The sequence below is a fragment of the Anolis sagrei genome, chromosome 2, assembly GCF_037176765.1.
Source record: "Anolis sagrei isolate rAnoSag1 chromosome 2, rAnoSag1.mat, whole genome shotgun sequence".
Taxonomy (NCBI): Eukaryota; Metazoa; Chordata; class Lepidosauria; order Squamata; family Dactyloidae; genus Anolis; species Anolis sagrei.
Window position 1 is genome coordinate 193,820,056 of NC_090022.1, and position 15,980 is coordinate 193,836,035.

Below are 15,980 nucleotides of genomic sequence, written 5' to 3' on the forward strand. Positions count from 1 at the left end.
ATTGCAGCTTCAAAGCCTGGCTGCTTCCTGTCTGGGAGGATCCTTTGTTGGGAGGTGTTAACTGGCCCTGATGGTTTCCTGGTTGTAATTCCCCTATTTTCCGAGTGTTGTTCTTTATTTACTGTCCTGATTGTAGAGTTTTTAAATATTGATAGCCAGATTTTGTTCACTTTCATGGTTTCCTCCTTTGTGTTGAAATTGTCCACATGCTTATGGATTTCAGTAGCTTCTCTGTGTAGATAATGAGATCAGATAGTGAGTTGTAGAATTATCTTATCTGTTCATTCATTTGTTGGTGAAGTTTGTGTATGTATGACTATGTAGATGTGTGTTTTGCTTGTGTATTTGAGTCATGATTTAGTTTTTTAATTGTAGTAGCTAATAATTTAGCTGTATAGTTTTAATAGTATAAAATTATTTTTGTGCTAATGATTTATTTACTTATGTTTTTTTCTTTTGAATAAGAAATTATTTATAAAAAAGAATGCCAGTTTTCAAAGTAGTTGTCTTGTAGCACTTTAAAGACTAACCCTGGCTTAATTCTTATGTTTTCCCCCATGGCTGCCTACAGCATCTTGCTTTGTTGTATTATGGGAGTATTTTATGTCCAAATTCAGCTAGTTTAATTTATGTTTGATAACTCCACCACCCATATGTCTTCTTCACCGTAGAAATTGAAATCCAGCATGGAACTGGACAAAGGAGATATCCCTATTGTGAAGCATAGGGTAAGTAGAATGGGAAAGGAACTTAAGGGTGTTGGTTATGTATTGGTTTATCTCACAAAGATGTCAGTAAACACCTCCTTTGCAGACTTCTTATACAACCGAAATGGTTGCTGGTGTCAAAAATTTTCAGTGAAGGAAATACAACCAGAGACTTATCTCATTTCTCTTGTCTTTCCATTGGATCGGGGCTGAAATATTTGGTTCTGTTCAAGTTCAGCTGAAGTTATTTCTATTCAAACTAATAAAGGCTTGCTAATTAATTTCATTTTAGCCTATATCAGAATTATTAAATGCAATTCCCAATTGATTTTTGACCTCTCAAAGAGGAACAAGTTACTGAGCCAAAGATACAATAAAGCACTAGTTTAAGATGGAAGATCCACATAGTCAAAGCAATGATATTCCCCGAAGTAACCTATGGATGTGAGAGCTGGACCATAGGGAAGGCTGAGCGAAGGAAGATAGATGCATTTGAACTGTGGTGCTGGAGGAAAATTCTGAAAGTGCCTTGTACTGCCAGAAGATCCAACCGGTCCATATTTCAGGAAATAAAGCCCGACTGCTCATTGGAGGGAAGGATAGTAGAGGCAAAGATGAAATACTTTGGCCACATCATGAGAAGACAGGAAAGCTTGGAGAAGATAATGATGCTGGGGAAAATAGACAGAAAAAGGAAGAGGGGCCGACCAAGGGCAAGATGGATGGATGGTATCCTTAAAGTGACTGGCTTGACTCTGAAGGAACCAGGGGTAGCCACAGCCAATAGGGAGCTCTGGCATGTGCTGGTCCATGAGGTCACAAAGAGTCGGAAGTGACTGAACAAATAAACAACAGCAAGATGGAAGAAAGCTTGCAGATTGAGATTTTCTACCCCGTTCCTTTCACCATCTAAGTCGTAAAGTTCCCAAACCTGGACAGGGAGATCCTTCAGTTAGGGTTGAGCTGTAAAAGAGGGGAATATCCATGAATAGAGAGACATTTTCTGATGGATTCCTGTATTCAAAGGGCTTCATGCCTCTGAGCATCCTGTAATTCCCAAATTCGCCTGCATCTCATCAGCAACTTGTTGATGACTGAAAGATATAATGATAGTTAAGATTTTATCTACAGTACAAACCCCATATCCATGGAGATACATTCTTGACCTTACTGCAGAAACAAAATTGTGCATAATCGTGGACATGATTGAAATATACAATTTCTGCTGGAAGATATAATAATATAGGAGAACCTAGAAAATTCCTATACAGTTAGAAGATAAGCAGTGGTGCACAACCTGTGTCCCTCCAGGTGTTTTGGACTTCAGTTTCCAGAATTTCTGACCATTGAACAAGCTGGAGTCCTAAACTCCTGGAGTACCAAATGTTGTGCACCGCTGCCCTATAGGAATTTGCTGGATCCTCCAAAGTGGCTCTATGATAACCTCTGGTGAAAGCATAGAATCTTCTGGAGAACATAGAAAATTCCTAGAAAGAAATATTTTGTAGGATGCGAGTAGATGACACAGTGGGTACAGGTCTCATGGGGTATGCAGGGTGTATTACATATATGATAGTTGTACATCATAATATAAAGAGTACCTTATCTGAAGTGGTTTAAATTGTGTGTCTTTGCTCCCAGAAAAGGAGAGTTCCTTTCTGAATGAATGGCAGGTCACAAACACAGGACATTGTGCCAAGTTACTCAGTTTAGCAGAGACTGTCAATTACACACAGATCTGAAAACACTTTGTGGCATCTTCTACCAAGGATACTGATCACTTATGAGCTCTTTTTAATGCTCTCTTTTAGTCATGCTTTAAACAAAAAGCACAGGAATTGCTGTGTCATTAGTGCTGCAGGTTCATTAAAATATCTAAAAAAATTCTTGAGGTGTCTTTCACTGGGAGAATATTCCAATAATATGTCTACTATAATCATTTTTTTCTAGTGTAGGGTATTTGATCTGGGAACAGCAAAGACTTCAAAGGAACATGAAACAAAGGATTATGAGAATGGATTCTGATTTGTTGTTGAGGCATTATGATAATGATTGTTTATTGATATTGATTGTTATGTATAATGTGTTTTAGTTGCTTATGATACTGTCTTGATAATTTGTTCTCTGTAAACCGCTTTGAGTCACCTAAGGGCTGAGAAAAGCGGTATAGAAATAAAGTAAGTAAGTAAATAAATAAGTAAGTGTCTCCTTTACCCCTGCAAACTAGTATTGTTTTCTTCCCAACAGAAGAAGCCCTTGGGGGTTGTGAAAGAAATAAAGAAAGTGGGTCGTCCCCGCAAGCATCCTGTAGACATACTGAAGAACAGTGTGGTAAATATATTTCTCTCTGTCACACAGTGCTTGTACTGGATGTAGTGAAACAGTGATTTCGGCCGCCTGGTCAAGCAAGTGGTTTGAAGCCCAGCCTTTTAAAAAATCTTAACTGGTGTGCAGGTCCCAAACAGAGAGAATCACTTCCTGTATTGTCTTTGTCACGTGGTGCGAACCAGTAAATTTATCCAAGAAAGTTGGACTCCCAAGCAAAAAAGGAAAAATCTGTGATTCAGGAGCAAAGAAATCCATAAAGCCAAATGTGGGAGAAAGGAGTACCAGTGACTACAGCAGCCCCTCTCTGCGAGCTCTTCGTGGATGTATTTCTGTTGTAAAAAGAATTTGGTAACCAGTAGGTCTGTGTGATTGATGTTTAACTTATCCACAGTTGTTTGGGGGAATTTTCAAAGTGTTTATAAACTTTAAAAAAATACAAGAGCTATCTTCTTGAATTTTCTATGCAATGACACAAGATAACAGGGGATAATTCCCCCCAACTTTCAGAAATATTCATACATCTACTGATTTTAGGGATGTTTTGACAAAAATGTTGTTTTTTTTTAAGCTGCAGCTATCTCATTGAATGTCTCTCATATGGACCAATAGAACTCATTTAGGGATTTCTTCCTAGCCCAGCACAGATTTACTTACTAGAAGTATCAGTCAGTCCTCCTCTTTGCAGACTCAACAATTTATTGGAACTCTGGCTGGTTGCTGCTACAGAGGGACAAATCTCTACCTTGTCCTGATTGGGGCTTTCTGATGCTGAGCAGAATTCTGGGAAATGTAGTTTAGGGTAGGGCCTGCTGAATTCTCTGGCATAGGGCTCCTCACCTTCCCAAACTACATTGCTCCAAGACCTCGCCCTCTGTGGATCCCGACATTTGTGTGTGCCAAAGTCATAATGAACAATATCATAGTAAAATGGCTCTTCTTATGGCAAAAATCAGTGTTTGATTTTTGGAATTTTGAGAGGGGGGCAATGTTTCGAGCTGTGGCTGGTTGAATCTGTGGATGCAGGATCCATGGATACAGAGGACCAATTGTATTTCATCTCTTTCTAATCAGCTGTCTATTTATCTATTTATTTTCCTCAAATCTGGTATTTATATTTTACTTTTTCCCAGTGTTCTGAAAATAGGCAGATATTGTTCAAATCACATTTTCTCAGTTTCTGAGGATTCAAAGGCAAATCTCTTCTGAACAAAGAAAAACCCTAATGATAGTTTCACTTCGAGGTCACCATAAGTTGGATATGGTTTGAAGACATACAATAATAAGAAGCAGAGAACTTACTTGGAAATTATTATTCCAAAAGCTTAGAAACCGTGGCACAATTAGTAAATTCAGTTCTAACAAAGTGAGAGTGAAGAGGAATGTTGGAGGATATTTAAAGACTAAGTATGATCCCCCTTCCCCTTTTTCCGTGATGTACAGGTTGGACTTAGTCACTAACATAATCTGTGTGGGCGACTGTTGGTCTTGTCTTAAAGCTTTGCAAACGCACATTTCATGGCCTTGTTGGGTAGATGAAAGGTAATGTGTTGCATGTATTGCGTCAATGCAAATTCAAAACACTTATACAGAGTCCAGAGCTTTTCGCATGGAGGCTTCTGTTGTCCCATCCTATCCTCTCTTAACATAATGAGGAAAAGGAATAGCATAACTAGCTGTTTGAACAGTAGTAGGAGTGACAATTTGGATTTAAGCCAGATCAGGCAGAAATAGAAACTGGGAATAGGTTGAATACAAGAAGCACGTTGGGATACACAGAGCAATTTCGGATATTTCCTTTAACAGCTGTAAAATTGGGAGACAAAAGTCTTAAAATTGGCAAAAAAGTAAACACAGTTGGCTGGGTATTCAGTGTCCCTTGCTTGTACTCTAGACAGGCAATCTTCCATCCTCTCCTAATATAAGCACATAGAAAACCTTGAACAGATAGGCCAGAATTCACTTAATAAGCAGTTGTATTGGCAGAGGGAACGTGTTCAGCTGCTAGTTGAGGCACATGGGGCAAGGAGAGATGTTTCCAGCCTTCTCACAGTGAGTGGGCCGGCAACAAAGAATTGCAACAGGGATCCTAATTCTGATTCTCTCACCCTCATCTGCTGGTAGAAGCAGGGCTAGAAACTTAATTTTCCTTTTGCCCTGATCGGCAGTTGAACTAGTCAGCATCATTTGATGTCCCTGCTGGCTGATAGTGGGCTGGCAGGCATTTACAGGAGCCCCCGGTGGTGAAGTGGGTTAAAGCACTGAGCCGCTGAACTTGTTGACTGAAAGGTCTCAGATTCGAATCCAGGGAGTGGTGTGAGCTCCTGCTGTCAGCCCCAGCTTCTGCCAACCTAGCATTTCAAAAACATGCAAGTGGGAGTAGATCAATAGGTACTGCTCTGGCAGGAAGGTAATGGTGCTCCATGCAGTCATGCTGGCCACATGACCTTGGAGGTGTCTACGGACAATGCTGGCTCTTCAGCTTAGAAATGGAGATGAGCACCAACTCCCAGAGTCAAACACAACTGGACCTAAGATCAAGGGAAAACCTTTACCTTTACAAGCATGGCAATATTACCATGATCTTGACTGTGTAGTCTTAGAATGTGGAGTGATTATAAACCTAGATTACTGCATATACTGCAATACAAATTGCAACCCATTCATCATTGACATCACCAAAATCTACTGTTAAAAATGCAGTAGAAAATATATCATCATAAAGATTAGCATTTTAATGTAGAAAGTTGATATTACCAGAGCGATTGGCAACATGGTTTAAACATAATACACATAAAAGTTTTCAACTACATAGTAGCTTTCTACAGTTTTGACCATTTATTTTTGCTCCCTTTCCCCAATACCTCCCATTCCATCTTTCTAGAAGTTACGAACAACTGTGTAAAAATTCTACCACTATTTTCCATTGATGATGATGATGATGATTATTATTATTACTTACTTCATTTATATACCACTCAAAGAGGTTTCCAACATTTATACGGAAAAATTCAATGCCTCATATACATACAAATCTAACACAGAACAATAATATACAGCTATCATTTAAATCATAAGAAGGCAACTACATTTAAACATTAAAATGTGAAGTTAAAAACATAGTAATATAAACATTAAAATCACACAATCCATCAATCCTAGTCCAGGGCTTATCCTGTTTTGGGCTGCTGGGAATTGCAGTTCACCAGTATCTCTAGAATATACAATTCCCTACCTGCTACCTAGTGAGATTAGGCAAGCCCCCACCCAGCAGCCTTTAAGAAAGATCTAAAAACTTGGTTTTTCTGATGTACCTTTGGAGAGTGACCATATATTCCAGCTCTGTTGTTTCACCCACAGTTTTCCTCATATTGCACTTCCCGCTACTTTCTTGTAAGTCTAATTCTACTGTTTCATTCCCTACGAGCTCTTCCCTCCCACAAATATACTTTTTTTCATTGTTATCTCATCCAGAGTTTTATCATTTTATGTTGTGAATTTGGCCCGCCCATTGTGTCTGATTTTCCATTATGTTATTTTGCACTGTTTATTTTACTCGAATACCTTATTTATTTTATTGTGATGTTATTTTTGTTATTTATATTTTATTTTGCTGTAATGTATCACTGTGCTTGGCCTGATGTAAGCCACTTTGAATCCCCTTTGGGGAGATGGTAGCAGGGTTTAAATAAAGATTATTGTTGTTATTATTATTATTATTATCATCATCATCATTATCATTATTATTATTATTACCCTTGCTTAAATCCATATGTGGGTCCTGGCTTGAGCAGAGCCTTTTAATCAATGTGAATTTGGTAAGTTCAATTGATTCAGTCAGTCTACTCCGATTAGGACAAACAGTTGGATTTAATCCGGGATCCCCAAAGGTTAGGGAGTGTGGATGTTGGGCCCCTATAAGACAGTCTTTTGAAGAATCTCTCTCTTGGTTTCATAACACATTCTTCATGGTAGCTCTTGATGCCTATCTTTTCTTCTTCTTCTGGCCCCTCTGTTTCTACCTCTCCCCTGGTTCCCAGCATGCCTCCAAAAGTCGACGCAGTCGAAAGTGTGGTAAATGTGAAGCTTGCCAACTGAGAACAGATTGCGGCCGTTGCGACTTCTGCTGTGACAAGCCCAAGTTTGGTGGGCAGAACATGAAGCGCCAGAAGTGCCGCTGGAGGCAGTGCCTGGAGTTTGCGATGGTTGGTGCCCCGTCCCTTTTCTGCTCTGCCCCTCTCTGCGTCTCTCTTTTTTGTTTGCTTGCTTTTCACTATAAGGGTATTGTATTCTACTTTAGTCCCTCTTTATGCTGGCTGTTTATGTCGAAAGCAAAACTCTTCAGCTTTGACCAAACTCATGCACGTCTTGGATCTCATTCTCCCTAGCAGGCTTCTTCTCTTTTTGGCAAATCAGTGGGATGCCTTTGAGTGCATGAGTGCTTGTGTTGTCTGATTGAAGCTAATTTTAATCTTTCCATGTAATCATTTTCATGGTGGATCAGGCCAACATGTATTTAGACCAACCCCCTAATGCAGACATCCTCAAACTGCGGCCCTGCAGCTGCTTGGGCCTTCAACTCCCAGAATTCCCGACAATTGAACAAGCTTGTTAGGGCTTCTGGGAGTTGGAGGCCCAAACAGCTGGAGGGCCTCAGTTTGAGGATGCCTGCCCTAATGCCTCTGGGAAGCCCATGTGTTGGACATACAGAGGACAGTCTTTTGCTCTTCTCCCAGATTTTATATCAGATGGTTATGCTTGTTGCGTGCTTTGTTGTGATTTCGTTTTCATAGGAACCAAGAACCATAGCCTATTGTTTTATAAAACCTTCCCTTTTAAACTCTTTTTGTCATACCTAAGAATTTAATTAAATTTAAAATAAATCCACAAAATAATAATATAATAATAATAATAACTTTATCTTTATACCCACAAGTAATGTTTAAGAAGAGCTGCTGGAGAAGAAGGAGGGTGGGAGAAAACACAGTGACAAATTCTCTATCCAATACAATAGAATCACATGTACGGAAGAGGAAATTCTGTGTAAAATCTAGGGATTCTGTCTATTTACAGAATTACAAATAATTGATATAAATCCAAATTTAATTGTTTAAAAAAATTGCTAGTTTACTGTACGCCACAAGAAATTCCTCCATAATTGGTATTTAAAGCCTTCTAAGTTATCAGTACTTCTAATGTTATTGAATTCCATAAGTTAAGTATGTAAAAATCTACTTGCATTTGTGTGTCCCGATTCATCCCATCTGCAGTCATGGTGGGGTGTGACATTGAGAGATGGAGTGACAGGTATTTCATTGCCTCTGCATGTTTGGTAATTCTGATCCCATTTTATATCCAATTTTCATCTTCTCAACTAAAAAAACTCTTTTTATGTGTTCTGTGACGTCCTCTCTTTTGGTTTTGGATCGTTCCTCTTATATACCACTCTGCAGTTTATTTTGGGCTGTACACTTTATTTCCCTCCTCACGCTTAGACTAAAATAGCTGTACTTTTCACTGCAGGAAAGTAGCTAGGCAGAATGCAATGGGAGTAAATTAGCTAGGTTGGTGGTATTGCTTCTGTACCTGGCACTGATCCTTGTGTTGTACTCCAAGGCTGGGAAGCACCTCTACACTTAACACACACACCAGTCCATGGTAAAATAGTTTATTGAAGAATATATAAAAAGTAATTCAGCAACATAGTATCAGAAAGCAAAGACCAAAGCTCAGAGATAATCCACAAAAACCAAATTTCACGAGTAGCATCCAAAAACCATGAATACAGGAGCAGAATAAATCCAAAACATGAAATCCAGGACAGTCCTCAACACTTGGAAACATGAAACAATAACAAACAGGAAAACATGAACATAGCGCTAGAAAATCCCTTGACTTGATAGAAGTTCTATCCTCAATTTCCAATGATGCTTCCACTGACCAAAGGTTTCCTTGGCCTAGCTAATATAGAGAGAAAAGTGTGCCCTTTCCCTTGGGAAACTGATACAGACTTCCTTGCTAACAAGCGACTTGACCTTTGGACTTTTTCATGTGAAAGTGTATGTAGACGAAACATAAATTTATTTATTTATTACATACATTTCTATCCCGCCCTTCTCCCCACAAGGGGACTCGGGGCAGCCTTACATAAGTATCTGATTATGCTATCAACATATACACCAATAAAATTACAATTAAAACAATAAAATCCATTTAAAACATTATACAGATTCAACAAATAAATTCATTAATAATAAATTAATGTGCCAATACACCAAAGCCAAGCCAGGAGAACCCAGTGTTGCAATGTCCAAAATCTTCTATCTAAGTGCTGATTAGTCTGACCATCTGGACTTTCACTATCAACCTCTTCTGTTGGAATGTGGCCTTCAGACAGAGGCTCATTTTCAGTCTCTAAAATCTCTAGCTGCTCCTTCTGACTTTCCTGCAGACTTACAGACCCAGAATCCTCTGTGTCAACAGGTTGACTAACAGACCCAGAAACTCCAGAATCCCCAGAGAGATCAGGTGCAGGCACAATCAAAGGCTGAACTACAACACATTGAGCCATTCAGCACTTTCCTTATCCCACTCCCTATGGAAAGTGCAAGCAAGATTTGGAATATAACATCTCAACTCCCTTCATCAGGTTTGTGGGTTCAGCTGAGGTTAAGACTGCTTATCCAGAACTAGTGGAAACCTCAGTAGTTAGGTTTTGTTTTTGTGTCTTCGTTGGTCCCACAATTAAGGGTGGTTTTCACCACATCATCCAGTGTACTGTATATAAGAAACAGTCTTTAGCAGGGAGGCCCAAAAGATCTCTTTTGTGTCCCACATCTGATCATTGTATATCAGCTGAGAGAGGGCACATTCCACCAGTTTAAGCTGCCTAGTGACTCCATATGTTCTTTCTATATATATACTAGCTGTCCCCTGCCACGCGTTGCTGTAGCCCAGTCTGGAAAATAAAGTAATGAGAAAGTGTTGGTTTCTAATGTATGTAATTTCTTTATGCTTGTGGGTAAACAGTATTTCTTGCTGTTTCTTTGTCAGTGTTGATGTGGAGATTGTCTGGTTTGCCCACCCTGGAACATGCAACATATCATTATCCTTCTTTAAGGGTCCCTTTCAAATCTATGATACTATATCTGTGTGTGAATCATCTATCTATCTATCTATCTATCTATCTATCTATCTATCTATCTATATCTATGGCCTGATGGCTCTTTGTCAGGAGGACTTTGATTACGTTTTCTTGCCCTGATGAAGGGAGTTGGATTGGATGGCCTTAAGTATTTTCTGTTGGTCATGGGGGTTCAGTTTGGGAAGTTTGCTCCGATTCTGTCGTTTGTGGGGTTCAGAACGCTCTTTGATTTTAGGTGAACTGTGAATCCCAGTAACTACAACTCCCAAATGTCAAGGTCTGTTTTCCCCAAACTCCATCTGTGTTCATATTTGGGCGTATTGAGTGCTTGTGCCAAGTTTGGTCCAGATCCATCATTGTTTGAGTCCACAGTGCTCTCTGGATGTAGGTGAACTACAACTCCCAAACTCAAGGCCTAGAAACTAAGTTATGTGAAGAATAGCTGAAATCTGGAATTCTAGTCTAGAAAAAATGAATTAGATATATGATTGTAGCGGTTTTGAAATATCTGTGGTAGAACAGAGTTTGTTCAATGTTGCTCCAGAAGATAGGAGTAAAACTGGCCAGATGGAAAGCAGATTTCTTCTAAACCTGGAGAGAAACTTCCTAACAGTGAGAGGGGCAACTTATAATTTCAAATAACCAACAGCAGCTTTTTTTTATCCTGCAGTTCTGCTTGCTGATTATTTAGTCTCATCATATGGCTGTATTTGGTGCACCGGCTCCCATACCATGATGTAGGGCTACTTCTGGTGGGGCTCCATTGCGCAAATGGAGAGGAACTGGAGCATACTGTCATGGTGGCAACATGGGAGGCTTCCCGAGTTGCATAGGGATCAATGGGGGAAATCTGGGAAGTGGACGCTTCCCCCTGTGGGATCAGGTAAGGGGGAAGCCGGATGAGGCATGGTGATTCTGGTGGCTCATTTGATAAGGTCACTATCTCTCTTGTGAAACCTAGATATCCCAAGACCTCTCATCTTGACCTGCTATCCTCAACTTCTTTTTTGGTCCTAGCTATGCCTGTGTCTGAGCCTTGCAGCTTCTTGTGGGAGTTTAAGGGAAACTCTGCTTTGGGCTGTTCTGGAATGCTTTGGATGCGCTTGGTGCTGGGGGGTGGTGGTGGTGGTGTGGATCAGTAGATGGTAAGCTTGGGTTGACACAGGAGGGCAAGGTTTGAAGTGTGGTTGTAGTGGCAGGAAGGGATGGTCCAATTGCATTGCTGCTTGCTTTGAGCCTGGAGTTCCTATTTCTGCCTCTGCTGCTTGCCGCCTCCACGACTCCCTGCACAACTTGCTTGTGTTTCCCTCTTCTTTTCCCTTCCCTAGAAGCGGCTGCTTCCTGAAGAGTGGAGCAGCCCAGAGGCGGTGGGGCCAGCAGCAGCAGGCTGGAAAGTCAGGAGGAGGAGGAGGAAAAGGATTGCCTTCGGTGGCCACAGCCACAAGCCAACAGGGATCAAGCAGGTGGGGCAGCGGGGCATGAAGGGGAGTGGTCAGAAGCATCGGGCAAAAGCCAGCTTCCAGCCAGAGGTAACTGCTGCATCCCTTCTTGCTTTCACGTGCTGGGGTGCCTCTCCTGCACATGATGTACTTCACCAATATTTAGAACTAGAGAAAATATGTGAAGATCAAGTGGGTAGAATATTACTTGTTAAAGTGAGGTGTCAGTACAAGCAAATTTTCCTAGTAGGGATTTATGCTTCTACTACAAAACAAAAAATCTTTTTCAAAAAACTATTCACTATCCTGGCAGAAATTGGGGAGAAGAAAATGATCAGGCTGGGAGACTTTAATGGGTAATGGACACAAAATTAGATAGGAATTATAAAAGAAAAAAGGACACCAAGGAGGTGAGAATCAAAACACTGGGAATTATATTATTTATGGAGGGTACATAATTTAGATAAGAGAATATTACTTTCGTAGGTATGGATTATCTTCCAGGATTGACTACATCTTTGCAACAAAGGAGTTGGTAATTAAAACTGAAAAGGTGGAATACTTACCTAGGTGTTTGCAGATCATAATCCGGTGGTGTTAAAATTAAAGGGGAGACTTCGGGAGAAGGATCAGAGATAAAGAAAAGGAACAAGGGAGATGAGAAAAAAGTACAAGAGCTGGCCAAGAGCTGTATTTAAGCATCAATGTTAACTTTTGCGGAGAGATGGCTGCCAAGGTAATGGAAATGGTCAACATTTTGTAGCATTACACTGTTAAGCTTTATTTCTGGCATTGCAGAGGGATTGGTTGGTGGCTGCTGGTAGAATGCCTTAGTTTTTTTGGGAAGTGAAAGGCCAAGCGTTTCATATGTTTCTGTGAAAGAGCACAGACTACATTATCATCAACATACAGGAGTTCTATAACAGAAGTTGTTGTGACCTTACTTTTGACTTTCAGCCTGTTGAGGTTAATGAGCTTGCTATCTGTCTGAAATATGATTTCCACGCCAATGGGAAGCTTCCCATCAAGAAGAGGTTGATGGTTTTCGGGTAACATTACACTGAATCATCAATTTCTCCCACTACTTTGGTAGGGAGCTATTAAATCTAAGATGTCAGGAAGATACTGAAATCAGCCAGTTAAAAAACAATGAAGGTTAAAGAGATGGAAGCCATTTGAGCCACAAAGAGAGGTGGGTCATAAAACTATTATTATTATTATTATTATTATTATTATTATTATTATTATTATTCTGTGTGGGACAGCTCAAAGAAAATATCTTCCAGTAATGTGAGTTTTATAATTGGAAGATATAGTTTGATTACAATTATTTGTGTTGTTGCAAACTATTCAGCTGCCTTGCCAAATGCTAACAAGTTGTATGTCAGCCATGTCACATGGATATCAACCTGACTTTGTGACAAGTGAATGAGAAAGGAGGAGCCTCACTAAGTCATGAGTTCCCAAACCACACTATACCTTCTCTTCTTGGCATAGCTTTGAGAATAATTTTGGCAATTCCCCCCCCCCCCCCCCCCAATTGCATTGAAATCTGCTTATCATATTGACTGAACTTGGGGTTGATCCTTAACTCTGTCCTCTCGGTAGCAGGCTGTTTTGGGACATTTTTAGAGTTTTGATTTCTGGATAAGGGAGGCTCAGGTTGAGGAAGATGTCGAATACTCTTTTCCATTTCCTTGCAGGTGCTGAATACAGATTGTTGTGACCAATTTTTATTGAAATCAATAGATTATGGCATGAGGAATAAGATCACATGCCTAGAGCAGAAGTATTTTATGTAGAATCCAAAAAAAGCACAGGATAGCACATGAGGATCTGTGAATGGAAATGGCTATCCTTGACATCTCGGTCCATCATTGTCATCCTAGCGTTTGTTTTGTCCAGTTCCTCTTACATCTGTGAGACATGAACAGTTTATTTCAATGTGCTGCTTGTGTTGTAGTGTTTGACATGAGAGAAGCAAGCTGTCCAGAACTTGAAAAATATACTTTCAGGATGATAACTTATGGAATCACCCAGCTAGCATAGATACTAGTTGTGCTACTTGAGAGATTCTGGGAGATGGAGTTTAAAATCTAACTATAGTCAGAGGTCCACATTTGATTGGTTTAGGGGCATGGAATTCCCACAAAGGTTCTGAGTTTTTGCAGGTTATCTTATTTCAGAAAAAAATCTTTCTAGGAATACCTAGGTTCTCCAGCATGAGTCTGTGGCCAGTCTCTAGTGGAAGATAACCCCTGTGGTGCACTTGTGCTGGGAGGACTGCTGACCAACAGGTCAACGGTTCAAATCCGGGGAGAGTGGGTTGAGCTTCCTCTGTCCACTCCAGCTCCCCATTCAGGGACATGAGAGAAGCTTCCCACAAGGACATCAAAACATCAAACATCCAGGTGTCCCCTGGGCAACATCTTTGCAGATGGCCAATTATCTGACACCAGAAGCAACTTGCAGTTTCTCAAGGTGTGCCTGACACGGAAAAAAAACCCCATAGATTTGCACTGAAGGACATAGAGATTTCAAGAGAGAAAATATTTTAGCCAAATCTGTGAATAATCAAATATGCAAAAGTCAAATGTGGAAGGCTGACTGTACTCTGTTCTGCAGCTTTTTGCCTGGAGGTCCCTACTTTTTTGTTAGCCAAAGAAACAAAAGACTTTTCCCCCATCACCCCAAATAAAGAGATGTTTGCATGGAGTTTTCTAAGCTACTGGATCGCCTTTGTACATCAAAACTAGAATCACAAGGAAATGCCACACAGGCATAAGTCTCAAATGAAGGAAGGTTGAGCAAAACTCTGTGCTAGGCTATGGATGCTGAGAAGCAATGATTTTTAATCTGTGGTTCAGAAGTTGAGGCAACACTTGGCTGGACCCTTAAAGCAGTGGTTCCCAACCTTTGGGCCTCCAGGTGTTTTGTACTTCAGCTCCCACAGTTCCTAACAGCTGATAAGTTGGCTGGGATTTCTGGGAGTTGAAGTTCAAAACACCTGGAGGCCCAAAGGTTGGGAACCACTGCCTTAAATCGAATCACTGCAGGTCACAGCAGAGTGGACTATGCAGGTAGCTTCATACATTTGTAATCTGATCATTCCTATCTTCTCTCCTGACCTCAATATATTAATACAGGAAGCTTCCTCAACCAGTGAACTGACTCACCCTCCAAAGTCGTATAGCCTGGAGAAAGCACAGCAAAAGCAGCAGGACCAGCACCAGCAGGAGGACCAGGTTCTCCCACTAAGGCTGAAGAATGACCCAGAGGCGGGTGGCTTTACTGTAACCCAGGCCCCTGCGAAGGGCCATCCTGTCCTGCCACAGTGTATCAAAGAGGAGCCAGTGGTACCTTGCCAGCCCAGCCCACCTGCTCAGCTTGTGGTGAAGGTGAGCGAGAAGGAGTTCTCCCCATTTGCCACCCTTGATGTGCCCAGTTCTTGATGCCTTATGCTGATGGCATACATTGGCAGTTCATTCTTTAAATGGGAATTATTTTTCTTCCCGTGTTTTTAGTCAATAGGTAGTCACACAAATCAGATAGGAAATGTAAACCAAATCAAGTGAGATTTTGAGTAAATGACTAGGGCAAGATATGACTATTATTAATACAATAAAAAGAGAATAATATATCAGTAAGAGGACTGACAGGGAAGATGTTTATAAACAGCTGCAACTTGAAAGGAGGAAGGATGGATGGAAGGAATAGGGCAGGGTTGTAGGATTCCCATTTGTTGCTATACTGTGATATTATAGATATTATGGAAATTTAATAAAAACATGATTGAAAAATTACAAATAATACCACTTCAAAGACAAAAAATGTAGCAACATTTCAAACATACTTGGGCAAAATAGGATTGAAAACAGCAATAATAAAAAGTGGCTGGATGTTTCTGATTGCCTGAAGGCTTTTTTAAATGGACTTCTGTTGACCACACTTTAAGAAGCTCATAAATGAATAACACTATGGAACATGATTTTTCTTCCTGGGTTATAACTATCATTTCTTAGTTTATTCTATAAAGAAAAATGGGAAAGGTTTGTTTAACTACAAAAACTTTGTTTTATGGGACATCCTGCAGCGTATTTTGCTATAGTTTCTCAATGAATATCTCCTAGAGTGTCAACCAATTCAACATAGTTTGTAGCAGCCACAACAACGAAGTCTCTGGAGTATAACAACTACTTTAAAAGTAAGTACTGCACAATTAAACAGGAAATAACACTTAGAGAACAGGAATATAGTTACATAGTGTAATAGCACTGATTAACCTTGGAAAGAAAGTGACAAAGGACAGATGCCCGTCACTGGCAAAACTGGATTCTTGTGTCTGTTCTTTCTTTTACAAGACAG

The 15,980-nt window shown here is 40.2% G+C and overlaps 1 protein-coding gene across 14 annotated transcripts in view; it reads left to right on the forward strand.

The window, feature by feature from the left end:
• The window catches only part of LOC132767607 (methyl-CpG-binding domain protein 1), a 68,509-nt gene that overhangs the window by 46,684 nt on the left and 5,845 nt on the right, over nucleotides 1-15,980 (forward strand). For 9 of the 14 annotated variants that reach the window (XM_060762733.2, XM_060762738.2, XM_060762736.2 and 6 more), the window contains 5 exons: nucleotides 672-728; nucleotides 2,955-3,038; nucleotides 7,073-7,237; nucleotides 11,505-11,705; nucleotides 14,762-15,013. In XM_060762733.2, coding sequence (XP_060618716.2) covers nucleotides 672-728; nucleotides 2,955-3,038; nucleotides 7,073-7,237; nucleotides 11,505-11,705; nucleotides 14,762-15,013 — 759 coding nt within the window. The remainder of the gene's footprint in view (nucleotides 1-671; nucleotides 729-2,954; nucleotides 3,039-7,072; nucleotides 7,238-11,504; nucleotides 11,706-14,761; nucleotides 15,014-15,980) is intronic. The other 5 variants (XM_060762734.2, XM_060762741.2, XM_067464307.1 and 2 more) reach the window with 4 other exon arrangements.